At 39.4% G+C, this 23,718-nt stretch overlaps 1 protein-coding gene across 1 annotated transcript in view; it reads left to right on the top strand.

The window, feature by feature from the left end:
• GPR156 (G protein-coupled receptor 156) overlaps nt 1–23,718 on the top strand; it is a 101,541-nt gene that overhangs the window by 20,773 nt on the left and 57,050 nt on the right. Inside the window, exons 2-3 of the mRNA XM_036352570.1 lie at nt 14,882–15,342; nt 15,528–15,661. Of these exons, the coding sequence (XP_036208463.1) occupies nt 15,247–15,342; nt 15,528–15,661 (230 nt within the window). The 5' untranslated portion in view covers nt 14,882–15,246. The remainder of the gene's footprint in view (nt 1–14,881; nt 15,343–15,527; nt 15,662–23,718) is intronic.

Genomic DNA, 23,718 nt, shown 5'->3' with positions numbered 1-23,718 from the left:
GGGTGAGGGGCTGATGGCTGTTTGCAGGCTGGCCACAGCCCCTTCAGGGTGGGGGGGGTCCCCCTTGGGTGCCTGGTCAGCCTGGGTGAGTGGCTGATGGCTGTTTGCAGGCTGGGCAAGCCCTCCAGCAGGGACCCTCACCCCATGAGGGTGTGGCCAGCCTGGGTGAGGGGCTGATGGCTGTTTGCAGGCTGGCCACGGCCCCCAGCCACCCAAGCTCCCAGTGGAGGCTGGCTGGAAGTAGGTGTCTGGGATTTATTTGTCCTCTATAATTGAAACTTTGTTGCCATGAGTGGAGGCCACAGCCGGCTCAGGGCAAGCGGGAAGCTTGGCTTCCTCCATAGCCCAGGCAACCAAGCCTCCTGCTTGCCCCAGCGCCATGGCAGCCAGCCGCCATCTTGGTTGGGTTAATTTGCATAAAGTTGCTCTGATTGGCTGGTGGGCGTGGCTTGGGTGTAGCGAAGGTATGGTCAATTAGCATCTTTGTCTTTTATTAGTGTAGATAGTGAAAGACCTCGCCCTAGCCAGTTTGGCTCTGTAGATAGAATGTCAGTCTGTGGACTGAAGGGTCCCGGGTTTGATTCTGGTCAAGGGCACATGCCCGGTTTTCAGGCTTGACCCCCAGGAGGGGATGTGCAGGAGGCAACTAATGAATGATTCTCCCTCATCATTGATATTTCTCTTTCCCTTCCTCTCTGAAATCAATAAAAATATATATTTTAAAAAAATAGTGAAAGACCAAACACTTTCCCCCTAAGATTAAGAACAAGACAAGGATGTTCACTCTCACTAATTCTATTCAACATTGTCCTGGAGGTCCTAGATGCAATAAGGTAAGAAAAAAATCAACTGCATCCATTTTGAAAAGGAAGAAGTAAAACTGTCTTTATTTTAAAGTCAGCTGATAATCTATATAAAATATTCAATGGAATCTACAGAAAAGCTATTAGAACTAATGAATGAGTGTAGCAAGGTTTCAAAACACAATATATACATATATATATATATATATGTATATATATATATATATACATATATATATACAAACATCAATTGTGCATATTGATTGTTCAACATTCAAAATTGAAAGTAAAAAAATTTATAATATAACAAATATGAAATACTTAGGGATAATTTGATTAAAAATTATGTAAGACCCATACACTAAAAACTATAAAACCTTTCTGAGAGAAATTAACAAAGACCTAAAAAAAGGGAGAGATGTACATTGTTCATGGGTGCTATGAAGTGAATGTTTGCATCCACCCCCAAATTCATATGTTGAAATCTAGTCTGCAGTGTTTGGAGGCAGGCCCTTTGAGAAGTACTAGGTCATGAGGGTGAATGGGGTGAGTGCCCTTATAAGAAGAGGCCAGAGAATGTAGTAGCACTCTTTCCATTATGTGAGGGTACAACAAGTTAGCCATCTGAAAACTGGAAGAGGGCTCTCACAAGAACTCAACCATGCTGGCACCATGATCTTGCACTTCCAGCCTCCAGAACTGTGAGAAATAAATTTATTTTGTTTATAGGCTACCTAGTCTTTGGCATTTGCTTATAGACAATGATTTACAGGATTTAATATTAAGATATCAGTTCTCCCCTAATTGATCTAAAGATTCAATGCAATCTCAAAATCCCAGGTGACCTTCTTATAGAAATTGATAACCTCATTCTAAAACACATGGGGAAATGTGCAGGAACAAAGTTAGAGGGCTATCAATACTTGTTCATTATTTTGAGTGGAAGAATGATTTTACAGGTATATACATATATTGAAACTTACCATATTGACCCTTTAAATATATGCAGTTTATTACATGTAATTTATACCTCAATAGAGCTGTTTTTAAAATGCTAAAAGGTAGAAAAATTAGAGTAAAAATACAAGAAAAAGAACATAGAACAGGTTGGAAAAATAAAATGAACAGTAGCATACTAGATTTTTAACTCATTTATGTCAGAAATTATCTTAATAAATATAATATTCCAATTAAATGACATTGAGCTAAAGAATAAACATTAAAGATGGTTATGAAAATATTTTTACAGTCTAAAAATCCCTTTATTTTTATTTTTAATTAAAAATATTTTTCAATTGCAGTTTACATTCAATATTATTATTATTATTTTAAATATATTTTTGTTTATTTCAGAGAGGAAGGGAGGGGGGAGAGAGAGAGTGATCAATGATGAGAGAAAATCATTGATTAGCTGCCTCCTGCACAACCCCCACTGAGGATCGAGCCGCAACCCAGACATATGTTCCAACTGGGGAATTGAACCATGACCTCCTAGTTCATAGCTTGATGCTCAACCACTGCGGCACGCTAGCCAGGCTACATTAAATATTATTTTTTATTTGTTTTAGGTGTATAGCATATGGGTTAGAGTCTAAATACCGACTTCTGTGCATGGGCCATGAAGTTTCAATCGCACTGTACATGCATGCCCGCACGTGGTATTTTGTGGAAGAGCCACACTCAAGGGGCCAAAGAGCCGCATGTGGCTCGCGAGCCGCAGTTTGCCGACCACTGGGTTAGACCATCATATAACTTACAAAGTGTGCCCCTGATGTTTTCAGTAACCAACTGGCACCATACATAGTATTATTGACTATTCCAGTATTATTGACTATCTATAGATTGCTTTTGATAGTATGGACATTTTAGCAATGTTAATTCTTCCTAGCCATGAGCACAGTATATGCTTCTATTTATCTGTAGCTTTTTCAATTTCTTCAATGCTTTTAATTTTTCCAATACAGATCTTTTACCTCCTAGTTAAATTTACTTCTAGGTGTGTGGGTTTATTGGGGTTCAATTTTAAATGGGATTCTTTTTTTAATTTCCCTTTCTGATACTTCATTATTGGTGTATAAAAAATGCAACTGATTTCTAGATATTTATTTTGTATCCTGCTACTTTACTGAATTCACTTATCAGTTCCAGTAGTTTTTGGTGGAATCTTTAGGGTCTCTATATACAGTATCTGTCATCTGTAAATAAGGACAGTTTTACTTCTTTTCCAATTTGGATGATTTTTATTTCTTCTTCTTGTCTGATTGCTATGGCTAGGACTTTCAGTACTATGTTAAATAAGAGTGTTGAAAGCAGACATCCATGCCTTGTTTCTGATCTTAAGGGAAATGCTTTTAGTTTATCCTCCTTGAGTATGTTAGCTGTGGGTTTGTCGTATATAGCCTTTATTATCTTGAGATACATTCCCTGTAGTTCCACTTTGCTGGGAGTGTTTGTTATAAAGAGGTGCTGGGTTTTGTCAAAGCTTTCTTTGCATCTGTTGATATGATTGTATGATTTTTAAAAATATATTTTATTGATTTTTTACAGAGAGGAAGGTAGAAGGATAGAGAGTTAGGAACATCGATGAGAGACATATATTGATCAGCTGCCTCCTGCACACACCTCCTACTGGGGATGTGCCCGCAACCAAGGTACATTGCCTTTGACTGGAATCGAACCTGGGACCTTTCAGTCCACAGGCTGACGCTCTATCCACTGAGCCAAACTGGTCAGGGATGATCGTATGATTTTTATCCTTCATGTATTTATGTGATGTATCACATTAATTGATTTGCGGATAGTATACCAACTTTGCATCCCCAGAATAAATTCCACTTGATCATGGCATATGATCTTTTTAATGCTGGATTCTATTTGCTGTTATTTTGTTGAGGATTTTTGCATTTATGTTTATCTGGGAATTAGTCTATCATATTCTTTCTTGGTAGTGTCTTTATCTGGTTTTGGAGTTAGGTTAAAGCTGGCCTCATAAAAGGAGCTTGGGAGTCCTCCCTCCTCTTGAATTTTTTTGAATAGTCTGAGAAGAATAGGTGTTAGTTCTTTAAAGGTTTGGTAAAATTATCCTGTGAAGCCATCCAGTCTAAGACTATGTTTGTTGGGAGGTTTGGGTTACCTCTTCAATTTAACCAGTGTTAATCTGTCTGTTCAGAATTTCTGTTTCTTCTTGATTCAGTTTTTGGAGAGTTTATGTTTCTTGGAATTTATGCATTTCTTCCAGATTATTCAATTTGTTGACATATAGTTGTTCATATTTCCTCATAATCCTTTGTATTTCTGGGGTGTTAGTTGTTACTTCTCCTCTTTCATTTCTGATTTTATTTATGTGGGTTCTCTCTCTTTTTTTTTTCTTGATGGGTCTGGTTAAATATTTGTTAATCTTGTTTATTTTTTCAAAGAACCAGCTCTTGGTTTCATTGATCTTTTATAATTTTTTTAGACTCTTTATTATTTTCTTCCCTCTACTCACTTAGGACTTTGTTTGCTGTTCTCTTTTAGTTCCTTTAGCTGTAAAGTTAGATTGTTTATTTGAGACTTTTCTTGTTTCTTGAGGTAGGCCTATGAATACTATAAATTCATAGTACAAGGTAATACTATGAATTTTCCTGTTAGAACTGCTTTTGCTGTGTCCCATCGATTTGGGGTTGTAGTGTTCTCATTTTAAGTTGTTTCACAGTGTCTTTTGATTTCTTCACTATCTCATTGATAACCCATTCATTGTTTAGTAACATGTTATTTAGCCTCCATGTCTTTGTGTTTGTTTTTTTCTTCTTGTGATTAATTTTAAGTTTCATATCACTATGATCAGAGGTGTTTGATATCTTTTTAATCTTCTTAACTTGTTGAACCGTGTTTTGTGTCATAACATGTGGCCTATTCCAGAATATGTCCCGTGTGTACTAGAAAAGAATTTATATTTTGCTGCTTTGAGATGAAATACTCTGAAGACATCTATTAAATCCATCTGATCTAGTGTGTCACATAAGGCCACTGTTTCCTTGTTGATTTTCTTTCTGAAAGTACTATTCATCAATGTCAATGGGATGTTAGAATCACCTACTATGACTCTGTTCTTTTTTTTCTTTCTTTCTTCTTTAGTTTTTCTTTTCTGGGAAGCTCTTTATTTCTCCTTCAGTTTTAAATGCTAGCCTTTCTGGGAAAAGTAGTCTTGGTTGTAGGTCCTGCTTTTCATCACTTTGAATATTTCATGCCAGTTTCTTCTGTCCTGAAATATTTCTGTTGAGAAATCAGCTGACAGTCTTATGGGAGCTTTCTTGTAGGTAACTAACTGCCTTTCTCTTGCTACTTTTAAGATTCTCCTTTTGTCTTTAACCTGTGCTACTTTAATTATGATGTGACTTGATATGGGCTTCTTTGGGTTCATCTTGCTTGGGACTCTCTATGCTCTCTACAATCCACAGTTTGTGGACTCCTCTGCTGGGACTAATTGTGTGTAGGAAGGACCAAGCTGTGCACCAAGTCCAGCTTCCACCAGCACCAAGCCTGGGGGAAGGTTAGCAAAAGACCAAAGGCACCTAGATATCCACCTATGCCTTCCTCCACCTGCCTCCACCTGCCTCCATCTGCCACTGCCTATTAGGCTCAGTCACTGAAAGAGCCTCTGGTGGTACTTGAGTTGCATGAAGTATATTCTCAGTGATTCACCAGGTAGGGGTGAGTGTTCACCAGACTGTTACAGGCTTAAAGTCGGTGTCAGTGCTGGGTTCAGACTGAGGCCACTTAGTGAAAGTCTCAGAGTACACCAAGCTAGCTGTCACCAGCTGGGTGCCTGCAGATCTTTGTAGTAGGGAAGGGTCTCTGCTACATGGGGGTGAGGTCAGCAGAGTTTGTTGGACCCTAACAGACCAGGATTTGGTCGTGTGAAGGGAGGACTCTGCACTGGCTTGTGAGGGAGAAATGGCCTCAGTCCTAGGGCCATACAACTTAGTCTGTCCCAGATTTTGCCTGGACCTCCTGGAGAGCCTAAGCTTGGCAGGGCAGGGCTGCCAGAATTTGGAAAGATGGGGCTAGTGGATCTCCCATGAGGGAGAGGCACAGGTCAGGCTCACAGGAAGGAAGAGAGATGTTCCCTGTCACAGAGCCACAAATCTCCCTCACTGACCTTCCCCGCCCTGAGTCTGCCGGGATCTCTATACCCCAGGACCAGGCAGCTGACTCCTCTGCAGGGCATGAACTCCACAAGGTGTACAATAGGAAGTTGAGAAGGTGGAGATATTACATTTCCCCAAGCTGTTGCATTTGTAGGGGAGTGCTCCACCCAAGAAAGATGACGCCTGCTGTGTAGGAGAGGGACTCAGCATAGGGACCCTGGCAGCTGTCCTGTCAACTCTCTCCCCAGAGCCACAAACCCCAGTTGGTCCTCAAACGACTCTAGTCTATTCCTCCCTTCCTTGGCCAGAGCTGAGCGTGAGATTTTGTGTGTTGGCCCTATAAGAGGGTACCTGGGTGCAGACTCCCACCTCTCCCTGGCAGACAGAATCAGGGGCTGATTTTCATAGCCTGATATATTTGGGTGCTTCTTCCCAGTTCCAAAGCCCTATGTGAGTTGAGACCCTTTATTCCTCAGGGGAAATTTTTGCACTCAAGATATCCTTCCAGATTTTCAGCCCCCACCTGTGGGAGCAGGACCAAACCTTTTTGCGTATGCACTTCTCCCACCAGTCTCTATGTGGCTTCTTCTGTACATCCTTGGTTATAAGGTTTATAACCAAGTCTTCAGTTGGTTATCCAGGTTGATTGTTCTATATTTTAGTTGTAACTGCAGTTTTGTGGGAGGAGGTGAGTGTAATTTCCCACCTATTCCACCACCATCTTGGATCTCTCTGCCAAAATGATTAATAAAATGATTTAATTGGTGACAGAGTTTGTCATAGTGTTTATCATCTTACCATCTTTACCATTCTTTATTAGTGGGTAGCCATGAAGAAATATTTGCTTTAAGAGAAAAACTTAATTAAAAATATTTAAATCCCCGGTTTAAGCTGAGTTGTGGTTTGAAATGAACCTCTTCACTTGGAATTGGATTTATAGGGAGGTGTTGATGGGTAGCCTGTGATTCCCCCCTCTTGTTTTTCTATGTCAAATATTACATATGTGCCCTTACCGGTTTAGCTCAGTGGGTAGAGCGTCGACCTGCGGACTGAAGGGTCCCAGGTTCGATTCCGGTCAAGGGCATGTACCTTGGTTGCGGGCACATCCCCAGTAGGGTGTGTGCAGGAGGCAGCTGATCAATATATGTCTCTCATCGATGTTCCTAACTCTCTATCCCTCTCCCTTCCTCTCTGTAAAAAACCAATAAAATATATTTTTAAAAAAATATTACATATGTATATGTTTTTCAGGATAAGATCTATAACTTCCATCAGTATCTCACGTCCAAAAAGCAATATTTATGAATCATGCTTTCAAGAGTGGAAAAAAAAATTGAGTGATGTTCTTAAGTGTCCAATTTCTCAAGAGTATTTCTCTGAAATTAATTTCTAATGAATAATTCAAATGATCTGGCCTATAAGCATGTGCATGAGCCTCATCACAGCAGCTTATAATAAAAAGCAGTATTCCAATGGTTTGTGTGGCTTAAACTTTGGTGAAAGCCCTATATTTCATTTAGCTGGACTGGGGTGCTCCTGGAATGATTCCTAGATAAGCAGCTGCAGCATCACCTAGGGCAGGGGTGGGCAACCCCTGGCACGCGTGCCAAACATGGCACGCCAGTAACTTTTGCTGGCACGTGAAACCCTCTCTTATAATCTTCCATTCACAATTTTCTTCTTAATATCGACTTTTATTATTTTTCAGATAAATTCAGTGTAGGTGCATCTTAGATAAATAAATAATTTTACATAACAAGTTATCTTAAAGACCATAGAAATGGGTTGATGAGAGAGGGGAAGAGCAATTTCAATAGTGTTGAAAACGAACTATTGAGGACTTTGAATGCCATTCCAGAAGATTTTTTCTGTTTAAAAAACTTTGCAACAGCGTTACTCTCCATGTTTTCATCCACATACACTTGTGAATCTTTGTTCTCAGTGGTGAATTTTGTTAAGTCTCATAATAGGAGTAGCCTGATGGATGAAAGTAGTAGCTCATGCATATCTCTGAAGGTCACGAAATATAAACCTGATGTAAAATCTCTGTCATCAGTGATGCAGTAGCAAAAGTCCCACTGATAATATCAAACAGAGTCATCAAGTTTTCTGTTGTACTATCAGTGTACATGTATACATTAAAAAATAAATGTATTTTTCATCATCATATACTGTATTTTTGTTGCTCGAATGAATTTTATTATTTCTTCAAGGTTCTTCACAAATGTACACCTTAAGAGATGTCAAGTAGGTGTAACATGTTCTCAAAAAATTAGGGTTGGCACGCAGAAGAATTTTGAGTCAGATATTTTGCTGGTTTTGGCACGCACTCACCAAAAGGTTGCCCACCCCTGACCTAGGGACTTACAAGAAATGCAAATTCTCAGGCTCTACTGAATCAGAACTCTGGAGGTGATTCTGATGTGCAGTAAAGTTTGATAGCCATTGTGTTAAACTATACTTAGAAAAGCCTATTCTCTACCCCTTGCTTCCAGAGCAAGTTTAGGACAGTTTGGTAAGGACAATACTGATAGCTGATATTTCTCATCTTTATCCTCAAAGAGCCTGAATTGCTCTCACACAAGTGTCTTGGGTTGCACAACAACAGTGAGCAACAGTTTAGAGAAATCCTATGTCCAACTAAAATTGGAATTTAGAGACACAGCATGTAAGTTCACTTATAAAAATTCTGACCAGGAGTCCCGTAATTCTAAGGCCCTTGGATCTCTCATCCTTTGAAGAGTAGAGCATTCAGTCTCCTGAACAGACTGGCCCTCAGGAACTAAGTTTTATTTACCTTTTCCCAGCGGTGTGGCACTCTCACAAATGTCCTTTAAAAGATTGCTCGGTATCATCGTGGATCTGTTTGCAAGAGAGATATTAATGAATTCACTCAACCTATGTTCTGAGTACCCCACAGGACAGAGATCTCAGCTGTAGCAGCATAGAACTGGAGCTGTCCAAATCAGCCTCTCAAACCTTCAAATGCTCATTCTCTCTGGTCCTTCTGGTGCCTGGCGCTTGATTTGTGGTGACACCTTACTGTTTCACTGAATAACAGCATAGAGCTCTTCACAGCAGTTCTCATCAAAGGAGGGCAGCCAAGTGGAATTCATTCTTGGCTCTTAATAGTTTTCAAATTAGAATTTTATTGCATATTAATGATCACTAATTGACATTTGTGACTGGTTTTTATGGAAATCAATTTGCATAATAGCACCTAAGTGCTTTTAGGTAACAATGCAATTCTGGGATGTTGGTAAGGGTTTTAGTATGTTGCTGTTTTGTTTTGTTTTTAAACTCCCAACTCCAGTCCTGGCAACAGTGTAGAATACTAACAGATTTCTAGGATCCGTCTATAAGGAAGTAGTGACTGACAGCCCAGTTTGTGTGGTTGTGTGAACTTATATCTGTGAGTCAGCAAAACACATCAGTTTAGGCTCAGAAAGCCGGAGATCCTCTCAGTGTATCAGAGAAAGATAATCCAGCCCTCCTTCATGGATCAAACCTCTGGTTTCTCCTGAGTGATAAGAGTATCTAGACCAGTGATGGCGAACTTATGACACGCGTGTCAGAGGTGACATGTGAACTCATTTTTTTGGTTGATTTTTCTTTGTTAAATGGCATTTAAATATATAAAATAAATATAAAAAATATAAATCTTTGTTTTACTATGGTTGCAAATATCAAAAAATTTGTATATGTGACACGGCACCAGAGTTAAGTTAGGATTTTTCAAAATTCTGACACGCCGAGCTCAAAAGGCTCGCCATCACTGATCTAGACAGTTTTGAGGATCATTCCTAGGAGTCTAGGACTCCTATTCTACATGTTTTCTAAATGTCTCTGAGTCCACTTCAACAAATAGGTATTGATCACCTACGTCGTGTCAGGCATTGTGCTAGGTACTAGGCAACACCATGTTGACTTGTTCCCTGCTGCATCCCTAGCTCTTAGCATAGTGATTGGCACATAGTAGTTGATCAATCAATATTTATTGAATTAATGAACATGGTCCCTACCATTGGGATCTAAAATTCATTATTCTTACAAAATCTGATTTTGAATATAGTATAGAGAACATTGTTCTTCATGTTAAAAGATACATTAATGACTCAGAACTTGAGATTCTGTTAGGAAATTTAAGGAAACAAGATGGATAATCTCAGTTATATGCCCCAAGTCTCCTGTACAGATGACCCTTCTATAGCTCAGAAATGAAAGACACTGATACTTATTGATGATTTAGTACCGGTATGTGTAGATTACATTTGCATACATCCTATGCATACTATGATTTAATCACCAACAAAACCTATGAGATGCAGGCAGTATTATCTTGACTTCATTGAGGAGACACGTAAGAAATGGAGAAGTTAAGTAACTAACCAAAGACACAGAAAATGATGTCTCTGAGATTTAAATTCAGCCTCAGCTTTGTCCCTTTCAGTGCCACTCATTACACCCAATGGTTCTAGGATATGTGAGGTGAACCCAAATTCCAAGTATGGGCACGGAGGGCTAAATTAGCCCTGTGTTCAGGATGTGCTCTATATTCAGTTGACTACTGTTTATGGTTAAACTTATTATTTACACTGTTTCTCAGATTCCCTGGGGGACCCAATCCAATAGCCAGTCTGATTCAGTATAATTCTACCAAGCAACCAGAAAAATTTAAACACTGTATAGCAAAGGGAGAAGTCAGGTTTAGTAGAAGAAAAGTTACAATATGAAGCTAAGAGGTAGTGTACAGCCTTGTATAATGTTGAGCAAAATGTTCCCCAGATTGTGGGAAGATCACTGACAGTGTGCTGGGAAGCGTAGGAGGAGAGAGGCTTTGAACATGGGGATTAGGAAAGAATGGTGGTATAGTTCAAGAATTCATACAAAACCCAAAGATCTCAAAGCCTAAGGGAGTGCATGAAGTCTACTCTCCTTCCCCCCACACCACCACCTCCCACCCCTGCCAAGGGACAACAATGACTCCATTCTGCTTCTAAAGTTCCCGAAGGATGTGTTTGGAGCAGCCACCTCTCTTCCCCTGCTCTTCCCTTTGGTGAATCAAGAATTCCTGAGGGGGCCCTGCCTCAGGGTCCTTGGGATGGTTATTCAGAAACCTTGAAAGTCTGCAGAGACCTCAATTGGAGGCACTTCAAAGGCTTTAAAAGGAAACTTTTATCACCTCCCCCTCTTTCATCTGAAGGCAAATCTGAAGTTCTGAGAAACAGATAAATTCAGTCTACTTTACATCATTAGGGAGAAAATGTACAAGTTTCAAAGCTTAAACTCTCCCAAGAGAATATTCTTTCCCCTTCCACTGTGTTTCTTATCTCCCTGGGACCTCCTCCACAGACTACTAACCAAGCCCTAAGCTGTTAGTTACCCTTATGACCCCAAGCCCAGGCCTCTGCCCCACTGTCCCAAATGTGTGCAATAACAACCATAACTTCTTTTAAAGGTCTTTTAAAGTATTATAGAAAGAGCACTGAACTTGGGAGACCCAGGTTTTATTCCTACACTCACAGTATGATCCTGAGCCTCTCAACCTCTGTGGGGGTATTTTCCAATCCATAAAATGAAGAGATTGGACTTTATGATATCCAAGGTTTCTTCCAACTCTACCATATCTGTAACTTCACCTTCTTTCCCTGGCTGAACTAGCTTTTCCTAGATATGCAAAATTTCCCCACCCTAATCTCATGCCCACGCTCTCTTAGAAAGTATTTACAACTGTTGGCCATCTTCTGGACTGAGGATCTCTGTGGCAGATGGTCTTAGGGAGACTGTGTCCCCTTTGCCCTGCTTGCTGCCCCCATGAAAAGCAGTGTATGCACAGAGAATAGAAGTGAATTTACTATTAGTATACGTGACCCATATTCAGGATGTTTGTAAATCTACTATCAGAACATAACACAGTGCATTCAAAGGTAATTAAAAATGCATTTTACATTCCCTGTTGTTTATCATTATCTGTGTATCTGCTGCCTACATTAGTATAGTTAGCAGAGAACTATTGCCTCAGACAACATTGGTGCCAGAAGGAACCTTAGTGAACATCTAGTACGATGCTGTTGGTGGTGGTGGTTTGAATAGATACATTTTTTATGCATTTGCCTGTGGCTCTGTCTTATCTTTCTTAGTGGGTACCCTGAGGTTGTGGGACTTCAAATAATGTATCTGTTTGCTCACATTGGGTGGAAACATACCTATTATTCCAACTGTACTCCTTTCTTCTGCTTTTACTATAAAATATGTAGTGGGAAGAAAAATAAAGACATAAGGAGATCTTCCCAGCAAGCAAAAAAAAAAAAAAAAAAAAAAAAAAAAAAAAGAAAGAAAGAAAGAAGGAAGGAAAGAAAGAAAATGAAAAGGGAGAAACACACTATGCATGAGATACAAATGTTCCAGAAAAAAGTTAACTTTTCCTGATATTTGAAAGGAAGAGAAATTATACCACGTGTCCTTCTGGAGGAGCCACTAAGTCAGTGTTGTAGATCACACCCTCAACAATAGCCTGTTAATACCTACAATGCTAAATTCATTCATTCATTCAATAAGCATTTATTGAGTGCCTACTATGTGCCATGTATGTTTCGGTGTACTACAGTTATTATTATTTTTGATGCTGAAATTATCCTGTCATTGGCTAGTGGGAGGCAGTTGACACCTGTGTCATTTTGACATGACTCTGCTCTGATACTCTTTTATTTTCTCGTATGACAAGATGTCCCAGTTCATGTTGTATATTTCCAGCTCCATAAATTGTCCATTTTGCTAAAGAAAGCGAATTTATTTTAGTGAAATGTTTCTTTAAAGACCACAATCTGAACACTTGGAGTGTTTATTGTTCCTGGGTTATAATTATTTCCAAGCCTCAGCTAACAGGCTGGGAAATATGAATGTGTTTTTTAAATATTCTGAGTTCATACTGCCATTTCCCACTGATATTAAAGGTTGAACTTTTTTTTAACTTATTTTATGTGTGTATCTCTTTTCTCTGCCTTTGAAAATCTTAGTTCCCAATGACATAAATATAATTACTTATTTGCTTTCTCTAATAGATTCTTATATGTGTGGATTCATATATATAAACTAGGAACAGTATCTACTTAATTCAGTTTAAGATTTCTTTGTGGGTCTTTTTTGTCCTTAGGATATATAATCAAGTTATTGTTATTTAAAATAATTCTTCTCTATGTGGTTATACCATCAACTTGATATAGTTTGGTTCATTTATTTCAATCTGATTTAAGGATTCACAAACATGGACTTGATAATGGTTCAAATATAAGTGTATTTATTTGCCAATATGATTAAAAGGGAAGTCCAGCCAGTGCTGCTCAGTGATTGAGCATCGACCCATGAACCAGGAGGTCATGATTCGATTCCTGGTCGGGGCACATTCCCAGGTTGCAGGCTCAATCCCCAGTAGGGGGCATGCAGGAGGCAGCCAATCAATGATTCTCTTTTATCATTGTTGTTTTTATCTCTCTTTCTCCCTCCCTTCCTCTCTCTGAAATCAATAAAAAACATTTAAAAAATTTAAAAAGGGAAATATAGGAAAAATATACCTTCAAACCCATCATGTAGTACAGGCTTCACTAAAGATTACAATATTACTCTTATGCTATAAGGCACAATAGGAGATGTCTAACTTTAAATAGAAGAAAAAGAACAAAAGGTCTTTTTAGCAGTATCAATTAGATTAGGATGCAAATAGTCATGTTTTTATATTTACTTCTTAATTTTGCATTCAGTAATCTGACTAGACTGCACAAGAATTTAAATGTCTTGACAGGAGATAGTAGCTGTTAGTTCTCTTGGGATTTCACTATAATGAACCTGGTAAATAATTCAGGACCATAGGAGAGGCCAATGAGTCGGCAGCACCTGGTGCTATATTGTTCATGCTTAAGCACGCAGAATCCAAAGATAGCATTCTACACCTGTCACTACTGTTCTGGCTTAAACAGAAATTCTATGTTCTGTGGCAATTGAAATAATAATTGATATTTTTTCCTCTTCCAATTTTTCTCCACAATAAAAGAAAGGTGTGCTAAACTATTTTAAAAGAGTGATATCCTCTTATAAATTTCCACTGGTAAAATTTCAAATCTGTTTTCTGTATTAAGTGATAGAATGCTTTAAAGAATTAGGGACCTGCCTACCTTTTCTGCTGGGGCTAAACTGAGTCTTTCTGTATTTCTACTTTTGTTCTGCAAGGTAGAGCTTCTCTTTATCACAGTATTCACATTGTGAGCATCTTCTGAGGGAAATAACGCCATCCTCTGTCCAGTTGCTCACTCTGAGGACATCCCTAACGTCCTCAGTTTCTCCCCCTATTACCCAAGTGGCCTACCTCACTTCTTCTAGTAGTCTAACTGTTTAAAAACAAGCGGGAAACGATTGGCAAAGGGCTCATATATTCTCCTGTGCCCCCAGCTGAGTGGACATAGGAAGTCCCTCCATTCCCCAAGAGAACAAGAGCCGGAGTGACCGGCAAACATTGCATGCAGACAGCGGGGGGCACCAGAGCCCCCCATCCCCCAGGATCAGACAGAGCTTAAGCCATGAGTTGCATGAAAGATGTTGGAAGGGCAGGGGATTTCTCAGTAGGGAAAAAAGGAAGATGTGCTTCACATCTCTGAACTAAAGTTTTTACAGTGCTGGGCCATAAAAAGGACCTGAAGAAAGACTGTAGGGCTTTATATCGCTAAAGCTTTATATCTAATTGTCAGATGTGCTTTGTCTTTGTTTTTAAATGATTGCTTATTAAAGAGGTTTACAATATATTTTATTTAAGTATACTATTTTAAACCTTTGTTATATATAATAAAGTATATAACTGTGTGTAATAAAAATATAACTATCTAATTAAAATATATAAAATATTTTAAACCTCTAATAGACTATTTACATATACATAAATGTATAATTTATTTTTAACAGGTTTGATTGCTTTCCTTCGGGACCTGTGTGAGAGTAGTTGGAGCAGTGACTGCCATCTGGTGGCAAGCTAGAATCATCACTTTGTGGTTACCAAGATGCCCACTCCTGACTCACATGGTATGCACTGGCAACAGGGCACCCCGAGAGCCTGGAGGGTGACTGAGGAAGGAGCTTAGTGAAATCACCCTTCGCTTCCACCTGAATGAGTTGTCCATCCCGGATTTTGAACCAGGAGCCAGACCCAAAATGGCACCTCTGAAGACAAGATTTGAGATGCTCTTTTGTTTTAGACAAAGATCTGCTGGTTCCCTACCAGCGGGTAATCAAGACTGAATACGCACACACCAAGAGGGGCATGTGATGACATGGAGCCTGAAATAAACTGCTCTGACTTGTGTGACAGTTTACCTGGCCAGGAGCTGGATCGGAGACCCATTCATGATCTCTGCAAGACAACAATTGTAAGTACGCAGCCCTGGGGTGTCAGGGCTGCTCAGAAATACATGTGTTGGGGGGAAAGGGGTAGGGGGAGGAGGAAATGTTAATGAAGGACATGTATTTCCAGGCTTTGGTGATGATGGGGCAGTTCACCTTTGATCTACAGAAGAGCCTCATTCGTAACAGCTTCTCTTTATTCTGTTCTCAGACCTCTTCCCACCACAGTAAGACCATTTCTTCATTATCTCCTGCCCTCGTGGGTATTGTGTGGACTTTTCTCAGCTGTGGACTTCTTCTGATAGTCTTCTTTCTTGGCTTCACAATTCGTTGCAGAAAGAACAGGTAAGCAGCCCATGCCTAGATTCCCACCTCCCATAGCCTGAACCATGAAACCCAGAATGTTAGTATCTTTTTGATACTATAAACTGCCAGCTGGTATCAGTATATCTTGTCTCCTTCTGTGGCATTAAGCTATGTAAGAACTTCCCCCCCAAAATGGTCCTGGCCTTGGGGTAGAATTCCCTCTGGAGGAGAAAGATTTAGCCCAGTGTTGTGCTGCCTACTGCAAGGATAACCCCCCTCCCCCAAAGAGCATGGAGATCCTCTCCTCATAAAGGAGGTCACAACTCTTCTAAGAAGATGAGGTGTTTGTATTAAAAATGGAGAGCATGTAGAAATCTTCTGAAGCAATACTAAGTTTATGGCAGCACAGTTGGGACCAATCTGGCTGGGTTAAGGTTTCTGCATAAATAGTGAAGCCCTACGACCTGGTTATTCTGCTAGACAATTCTGACTGGTTGGAAGGTCTCTGGCTCATCAGGGTAAGTATCTGTGGCTCCTGGGGCTGACAAAAGGAAAAAATGATGACTGTCTTCTGAAGGGTCTTGCAGAATCTTGTCTTCACTGCTATTCAATCCTTCCCTCAAGGACCAACCCTTCCATCCCTTCCACTCCAGCACTCTGCACCTCATCCTGCCCCAGCTGTCCCAGGAGGCCTCCAGTCCTCTCTTCCTGCCCCACAGCTGTTTTTTTTTCTGGATGGAGCCCACATCAGATTTCAACAACTCCCTCAGAGAAGCCAAACTCGTCTGGCCCCACTCCAGCCTTAAACTTGGTGGTGATCAAGTGTATCGTGCTCCGTTACCTGGTTTGGCACTCAGAGGAGGACCAGTCAGTAGAATTTGTCTAGCGGGCATTTTGGGTGCCATTGGCCATTTGAGGCATGGAGGAGATGGAATTATTAAGTAGCAGTGACTTGGTCTGCAGGACCAACCTCAACATGGCAGTGATATGTGGTACTCTGTCCTGAGTATACCCCTACCGCTGCTCCAGCCACTTTCATTCTCAATTACACTAAACCTACTCCCACCTCAAGGCCTTTGACTTACTGCCCCTTACTGTTCCCACTACCTAACAGTCTTCTCCACATCTTTCCATGACTAGTTACTTCTCATCATGTAGGTCTTGGCTCAAATGTCACCTCTTCCGAGAAGTCTTCCCTGATCGTGTTATCTAAAGTAGCCTCTTTACCCAATGGCTACCCAGTCCCAATATCTCATTCCATATCCCATCACTGTTTTATTTTCTTCATAGTAAGTATGACTCTCTGATATTACCATATTTATTGATTTTCCTTCTTATTGTCTGTATCCCACACCAGAATATAAAGACTGTAAACTCCGGGACCTTGTCTATCATGCTCACTACTGTCTCCAACATTTAGAACAGAGTCTGGAATATAATAGGTGCTTAGTAAACATGTTGCGGCTGCTGCCAAGAAAATGACTAAGAAAGTCACACATTTCGAGGTTAGAGAACTATGAAGTAGTCTTTTTAGCTGTAACACATTTTTATAATGCAAATTAATACCTGATTGGCAAATAAGAAAATAATATTTTTGGTTCGTATGTAGTTTTCCCCCAGAAAAATAAATGGTTTAAAGAATTCACGAGCAAGTTTTCTACAGTTAAAGAAGGAAGCCTTAAGTTAAGAATACTAGGATACTGCTTTCCCATATAATAATATTAGGCTGGTTTACTGGCTTCAAGAATTGGGTGTCCTTCCTAGAACATGAAGCTATCTGGTGAAGCTGTAGCAATAGATGAAGAAGCAGAAAACACATTTCCCTTGTGTTTAAAAAAATTGATTGTTGAAGAAAGCACAGATCCAAAGCAAATTTGGATGATAATGTTATTTATGGGAGGCAAATACTCCGAGGATTTAAGCTACAAATATCAGCTATGATCCTGGGTACAAACGATAGTGGAAATTTACTGAGTGCTAGTATTTTAATAGCATAATTACTATTTTTATTAGCATTCTGGTTACAGAGTTAAATATGTTTCAAGTGTTATGGCCATACTATTCCTCCCCTCCCCCAAACACATTATTTTTATATACAGTTTTGTAGAATGCAAAGTTTTAAAATCATTTATCTATCTGGTTAAAATAGAAACACTGTTGTAGTAGAACAAGTATGTTTGCTGCCTGTCTTGCTTGCAGTGGGAGCATGACTTGGCATAAGGAATAAAATAGTAAGAGACACCATGAATAAAAACACATTTTGCAGTTAAATAGCTTACAGGGTCAGATAAGGGAAGATAAGATAACCCAGTATCAAAAGTGCTTTCTTCAATAATAACATTTGTTCAAAGGTGCAGTATCACAATTAAATGCTTCATTTCATTCCAGTTCTGTGGTCTCTAAATTTGTGACTGTATGTGTATGCATGCACACATGCATGTGCCAGAGGAGAGGAAAATATTGTAATAAAATAACACAGTAATGTTTGAGTTCAGTTGCAGATATTGCATTTTTTTATTAATTAAATATTTATTGTTCAGATTATTACATTTGTTCCTCTTTTTTCCCCCCATAACTCCCCTCCACCCAGTTCCCACCTCACCCGCCTCCCTCACTCCCTGCACGATTTTTGTCCAGTCTCTTCCCGCATCCCCTTCACCCCTTTCTCCCCCAAGAATAGCCAGTCCACTCCCTTTCTATGCCCCTGATTCTATTATAATCACCAGTTCATTCTGTTCATCAGATTATTCACTTGATTTTCAGATTCACTTGTTGATAGATGTGTATTTGTTGTTCATAATTTGTATCTTTACCTTTTTCTTCTTCTTCCTCTTCTTAAAGGATACCTTTCAGCATTTCATAATACTGGTTTGATGGTGATGAACTCCTTTAGCTTTTTCTTATCTGTGAAGCTCTTTACCTGACCTTCAATTCTGAATGATAGCTTTGCTGGATAAAGTAATCTTGGTTGTAGGTTCTTGGCATTCATCACTTTGAATATTTCTTGCCACTCCCTTCTGGCCTGCAAAGTTTCTGTTGAGAAATCAGCTGACATTCGTATGGGTATTCCCTTGTAGGTAACTGACTTTCTTTCTCTTGCTGTTTTTAAGATTCTCTCTTTGTCTTTTGCTCTTGGCATTTTAATTATGATGTGTCTTGGTGTGGTCCTCTTTGGATTCCTTTTGTTTGGGACTCTCTGCACTTCCTGAACTTGTAAGTCTATTTCTTTCACCAGGTAGGGGAAGTTTTCTGTCATTATTTCTTCAAATAGATTTTCAATATCTTGCTCTCTCTCTTCTTCTGGCACCCCTATAATTCGGATGTTGGTGTGCTTAAAGCTGTCCCAGAGTCTCCTTACACTATCTTAGTATTTTTGGATGCTTTTTTCATTTTGCTTTTCTGGTTGGGTGTTTTTTGCTTCTTCGTATTTCAGATCATTGACTTGATTCTTGCAATCCTCTAGTCTGCTGTTGGGAGTCTGTATAATATTCTTTATTTCAGTCAGTGTATGCTTAATTTCTAGTTGGTCCTTTATCACAACCTCGAGGGTCTCATTAGATTTCTTGTAGATCTCATTAAGTTTATCGGCAGTGTCTAGAAAATTCTTGAAAAACCTTAAAAGTGTGGTTTTGAACTCTATATCCAGTAGTTTGCTTTCCTCCATTTCTGTCATTTGTGTCCTTTTTCTTTGTCTCCGCATTTTTTATGCTTCCCTGTGTTGATAAAGTGGTTTTCTGTGCTGAGTGTCCTCTAGGGCCCAGTGGTTCAGCCTCCCCAATTACCTGAGGAGGACACTCTTGGTGCACCCCCTTGTGGTCTTTGTGCACAGTCTTGTTGTAGTTAAGCCTTGATTGTTGTAGTTATCACTGGGAGGAATTGACCTCCAGGCCAATTGGCTGTGAGAATCAGCTGTGTCTGCAGTGGGAGAACTTCTGTGTTGGAGACACCCCTCTGGGGCAAGACTTGCTTCAGTGGGGCTTTGGTGCTCACTGAGTCTGCCCCCTGAGTGTGTCCTTTATGGTTCCACAGAGCTGTAAACTGGATGGTCTCACTCTGACCTCTGGGTTTCCTGGCTCCTGGATCTCTAGGGAGGTGCTAATCTAGCCTTTGCCTGAGGCTATCCAGCAAAAGCCTCCCTACAGGGCTTGGGTGGGGCGGGTCCCACGGGATCAACAGGGTGGGGATAGCAGTTATGGCTGCTCTCAGTCCTGCCCTCAGAGGCTCTGCTTCTCAATGTCCCGGTAATCACTGCAAGCCCCTCAGAGAGAAAGCTGCCCTTGAGTTCCGACTGATGCCAGACAGTTCCACTTCTCCCGTATGAGTCTGGGTCCCTAGAGACTCGCCCGGAACTGGAGCTCAGAGCCTGAGACTCCCTCCTGATTGAAAATGACAACCGCGCCCTCAGCTGCCAGCCCACTTCGCATGCACTCCACACCTTAGTATTTTACTTCCGTACTGCGCCTCCTCTGAGTCTCGGTATGCTTTTCTCTTTCCTTCTAGTTGTAGAATTTCCACTCAGCCAGCCTTCCTGTGGTTCTGGATGATGTCCGTTCTGTCTTTTAGTTGTATTTTTGAAGTGGTTGTTCGAGGCCCAGATATTGCATTTTTTATAAAAATTTTAAAATATAGTCTACAAGAGAAAAATCAGTAAAGATGTAGAAGACTTGAATAACATTATCAACCAACCTGACCTAATTGACATTCATATACTCCCACACCCAAAATCTGTAGAAGACACATTCTTTTCAAGTATACATGGAATGTTTACTAAGGTAGATCATATTCTGGGACATGGAAAAAATCTCATTAAATTTAAAAGGATTCAAGTCATACAGTATATGTTCTCTGATGACACTGGAATTAAATTAGAAATCCATAACAGAAAGATCTCTGGAAAATCTTGAAATATTTGGAAACCTAATAGAACACTTTAATTCATGGCCAAGGACAAAATCAAAAGAGAAATGATAAAGCATTTTCAACTGAATGAAAATGAAAATACAGCGTATCAAAATTTGTTGGATGCCATTAAAGCAGTAGTTGGTGGCAGAAAAGAAGGAAACTCTGCTTTAAAAAGAAAGAAAAAAAGCAAATAGTCCCAAAAGTAAGCAAAAGAAAAAAAAATAATAAAGATCAGAATAGAAGTTGATCAAATAAAAACAGAAAAACAACAGGGGAAAACACTGAAACCAAAGCTCTTTATGAAGATTGATAAAGTTGACCAACTTCTAGTTCAAGTGATCAAGAGAAAAAGAGAGAATATATAATTACCCAAATAAGGAAGGGATAAGTGATAGCACCTAAGATTCTACAGGTATTAGAAGGATAGTAAGGTAATGTTAAGAATAAGTATGATAGGTAGTCTCTAATATGTTCTTCAATGATTTCTACCTCCTGATAGTTATATTCTTGTGAAATCCTCTTTCCTTGATTATGGCCTGAACTTATTGACTTGCTTATAAATGAGATGTCACTTTGAGGACAAGGTTACAAAAGGACTATATCTTTCATCTTGGATCTGTCTCACTCTTTGAGTCATTCACTCTGAGGGAAGCCACCTGCCACGTTGTGAGCTGCCCTTTGGAGAGACCCACATGGCAAAGAACTGATGTTGCCAGTCTGCAGCCAGCAAGGACCTAAGGCTTCCTAACAGCCATGTCAGTGAACTTGAAAATATATCTTCTGAGGCCTAGAAGTGAATGAGCCTAGAAGCAGATTCCCCCCCGACACCCTCACCCCAGTCAACCCTTGAAAGACGGCAGCCATAGCTGGCCCATTGACTGCATTCTTGTGAGAATGTGCCAGAGGCATCCAGCTAATCTGCTTGTATTGTTGCAGTTTTACTCAAAGTCTTCTAAAAATACTGAAAATAATGGAGCATTTCCTAACTCATTATATGAGGACAGCATTACCCTAACATGAAAACCTAACAACAACAACAACAAAAACTATAAACTAATATCCCTCATGAACAAAAATTCTAAACCAAATTTTAATAAATGGAGTCCTGCCAAATATCAAAAGGATAATGCTCCATGACAAAGGAATGCAAGGTTGGTTTGACATTCAAAGATCAATCTATATAATTCACCATATTTACCAACTTAAAAAAACACCATATGATCATCTGAATAGAGAAAAAGCATTTGACATGAATCAACATCCATTCCTGATAAAATATCAACAAACTAGGCATAGAAGAGAACTTTCTCAACCTCAGAAAGTATATCTATGAAAAACCTTTAACTAACACCATTTTTAATGGTAAAAGACTGATTACTTTCCCTTTAAGACCAGAAAGAAAACAAGATGTTTGCTCTCACCACCTTTATTCATCATTGGAGATTTTAGCCAGTGTAAGAAGATGAAAAAGAGAAGTAGAAGGCATCTATTTTAGAAAGAACTAAAATAGCTTAACCTTCAGGTGACTTGAAAAAATGAACTTTGATCTACATCTTGCACCATATTCTGAAATTAACTCAAAGTAGATCATAGACCTAACTATAAAACCTAATGCTAAATTTTTCTCAAAGAAAACATAAGAGAAAAATGTTGTGACCTTGGAATAAGCAAAGATTTCTTAGGTACAATACTAAAAGCCAGTCAGGGTACATGGCAAATTGTCTCTCCCAACACTGGGAACTGTGCATAGAGGCACCTGCCACCTCTGTCTGCACCATGGGCTCGAGCGGAAGCCAGAGAACCAGATGCTGGTAAATGGCTGAAATGTGTCCATCCCTGTGGCCTCCTCCCTTTATCACAACTTCCTAGATAGGTCCTTATACAGGTCTCTGACAGATACATCAGAGTTGACTTACTTACTTCATGTACCCTGCTGTATTTGTTCTCTCTGCCTTCAGGAAATCCAACACACTGTATGAGTCATGGTTCTCAAGCATGTTATTGTTGTAGCCTTCTGAGATTTCTTTGACTCCCCAGGTTTCACATTATTTTCTATTATAATAAAAGGCCTCAAGGTCTCCACACTTTTGAGAAAGATTAGACTCATCCTCATATTTTCTTCGTTCTTCCATTCCTTAAAGTCTTATAGTATCACCTGAGTGAGGTTTATCAATATCAACTGTAAATATTTCCTGAGCTAAACCCCTACAGTGCTCAGGAGACTACATAAAAATGTGATTTTAAGGGTTCCTTGGAGCTTCAAATGTATCATCGGGGTGGAAAAACATGAGCAAGTCCAAAAAAATACAACATTCTGTTTTTTAAAAATAGCCTTTCAAAAAGGTATGCCTTGCTCCAGGGAATGGCTCTGTGTTCCTTTCATATGCATTGTTTCAGGTCTGTCTGCTTTGTGGTTTGGGTAATTGGAGCTGAATGAAGGTGACCAGGAAGAAAGGAAAGCAGTACTGATCTTGTTGGCTATGGGAAAGTTTATACTCATATTGTGCCCTCCAAAGATATATGGGATCTTCTATATAATTTTTGGTTTGATGGTTATTGCTGATTGCCTGTGACAAATTCATATATCTCCTAGTAGTTCCATTTCTGTGATTGAACCCTGACTAATACACTAGGGAAAAATATGCAGTATCTATACATAGAAAATCATAAAACATTTTTGAGAGAAATTAAATAAGTTCTAAACAAATCAATGATATATTTATACATTAGAAGACTCAATATTTTAAAGATATAATTTCTCCCCAGATTGATGTATGGATTCAATGTAAATGCAATAAAAGTTCCAACCTTTTTTTTTCTGATGAATTCAACAAGCTAATTCTCAAATATATATATGGAAAGTTAAAGGGCCAAAAATAACCTGGAAAAAATGGACAAAATGAAGGGATTTCCTCTTTTGGATATTAAGATTCATTATAAAGCTAGTAATTAAGATATGCTAAGTATACAATTGGTGCAAGGGATGGCTAAATAGGCCAATGGAATACAAACCTGGCTGACAAAAAGGCCCACCCAGGCTCCATCCATAAACCACAATAAAAATCCCAAATCACTGACCCCTTCCTCACTATGCTTCACTCTAGACCAGTGGTTCTCAATCTTTTTAATGCCGCGACCCTTTAATACAGTTCCTCATGTTGTGGTGACCCCCAACCATAAAATTATTTTCGTTG

Source organism: Myotis myotis, unplaced genomic scaffold (genome assembly GCF_014108235.1).
Source record: "Myotis myotis isolate mMyoMyo1 unplaced genomic scaffold, mMyoMyo1.p scaffold_m19_p_2, whole genome shotgun sequence".
Taxonomy (NCBI): Eukaryota; Metazoa; Chordata; class Mammalia; order Chiroptera; family Vespertilionidae; genus Myotis; species Myotis myotis.
Note: the sequence above shows the minus strand (reverse complement) of the source record. Positions and strands in the feature narration are given on the sequence as shown.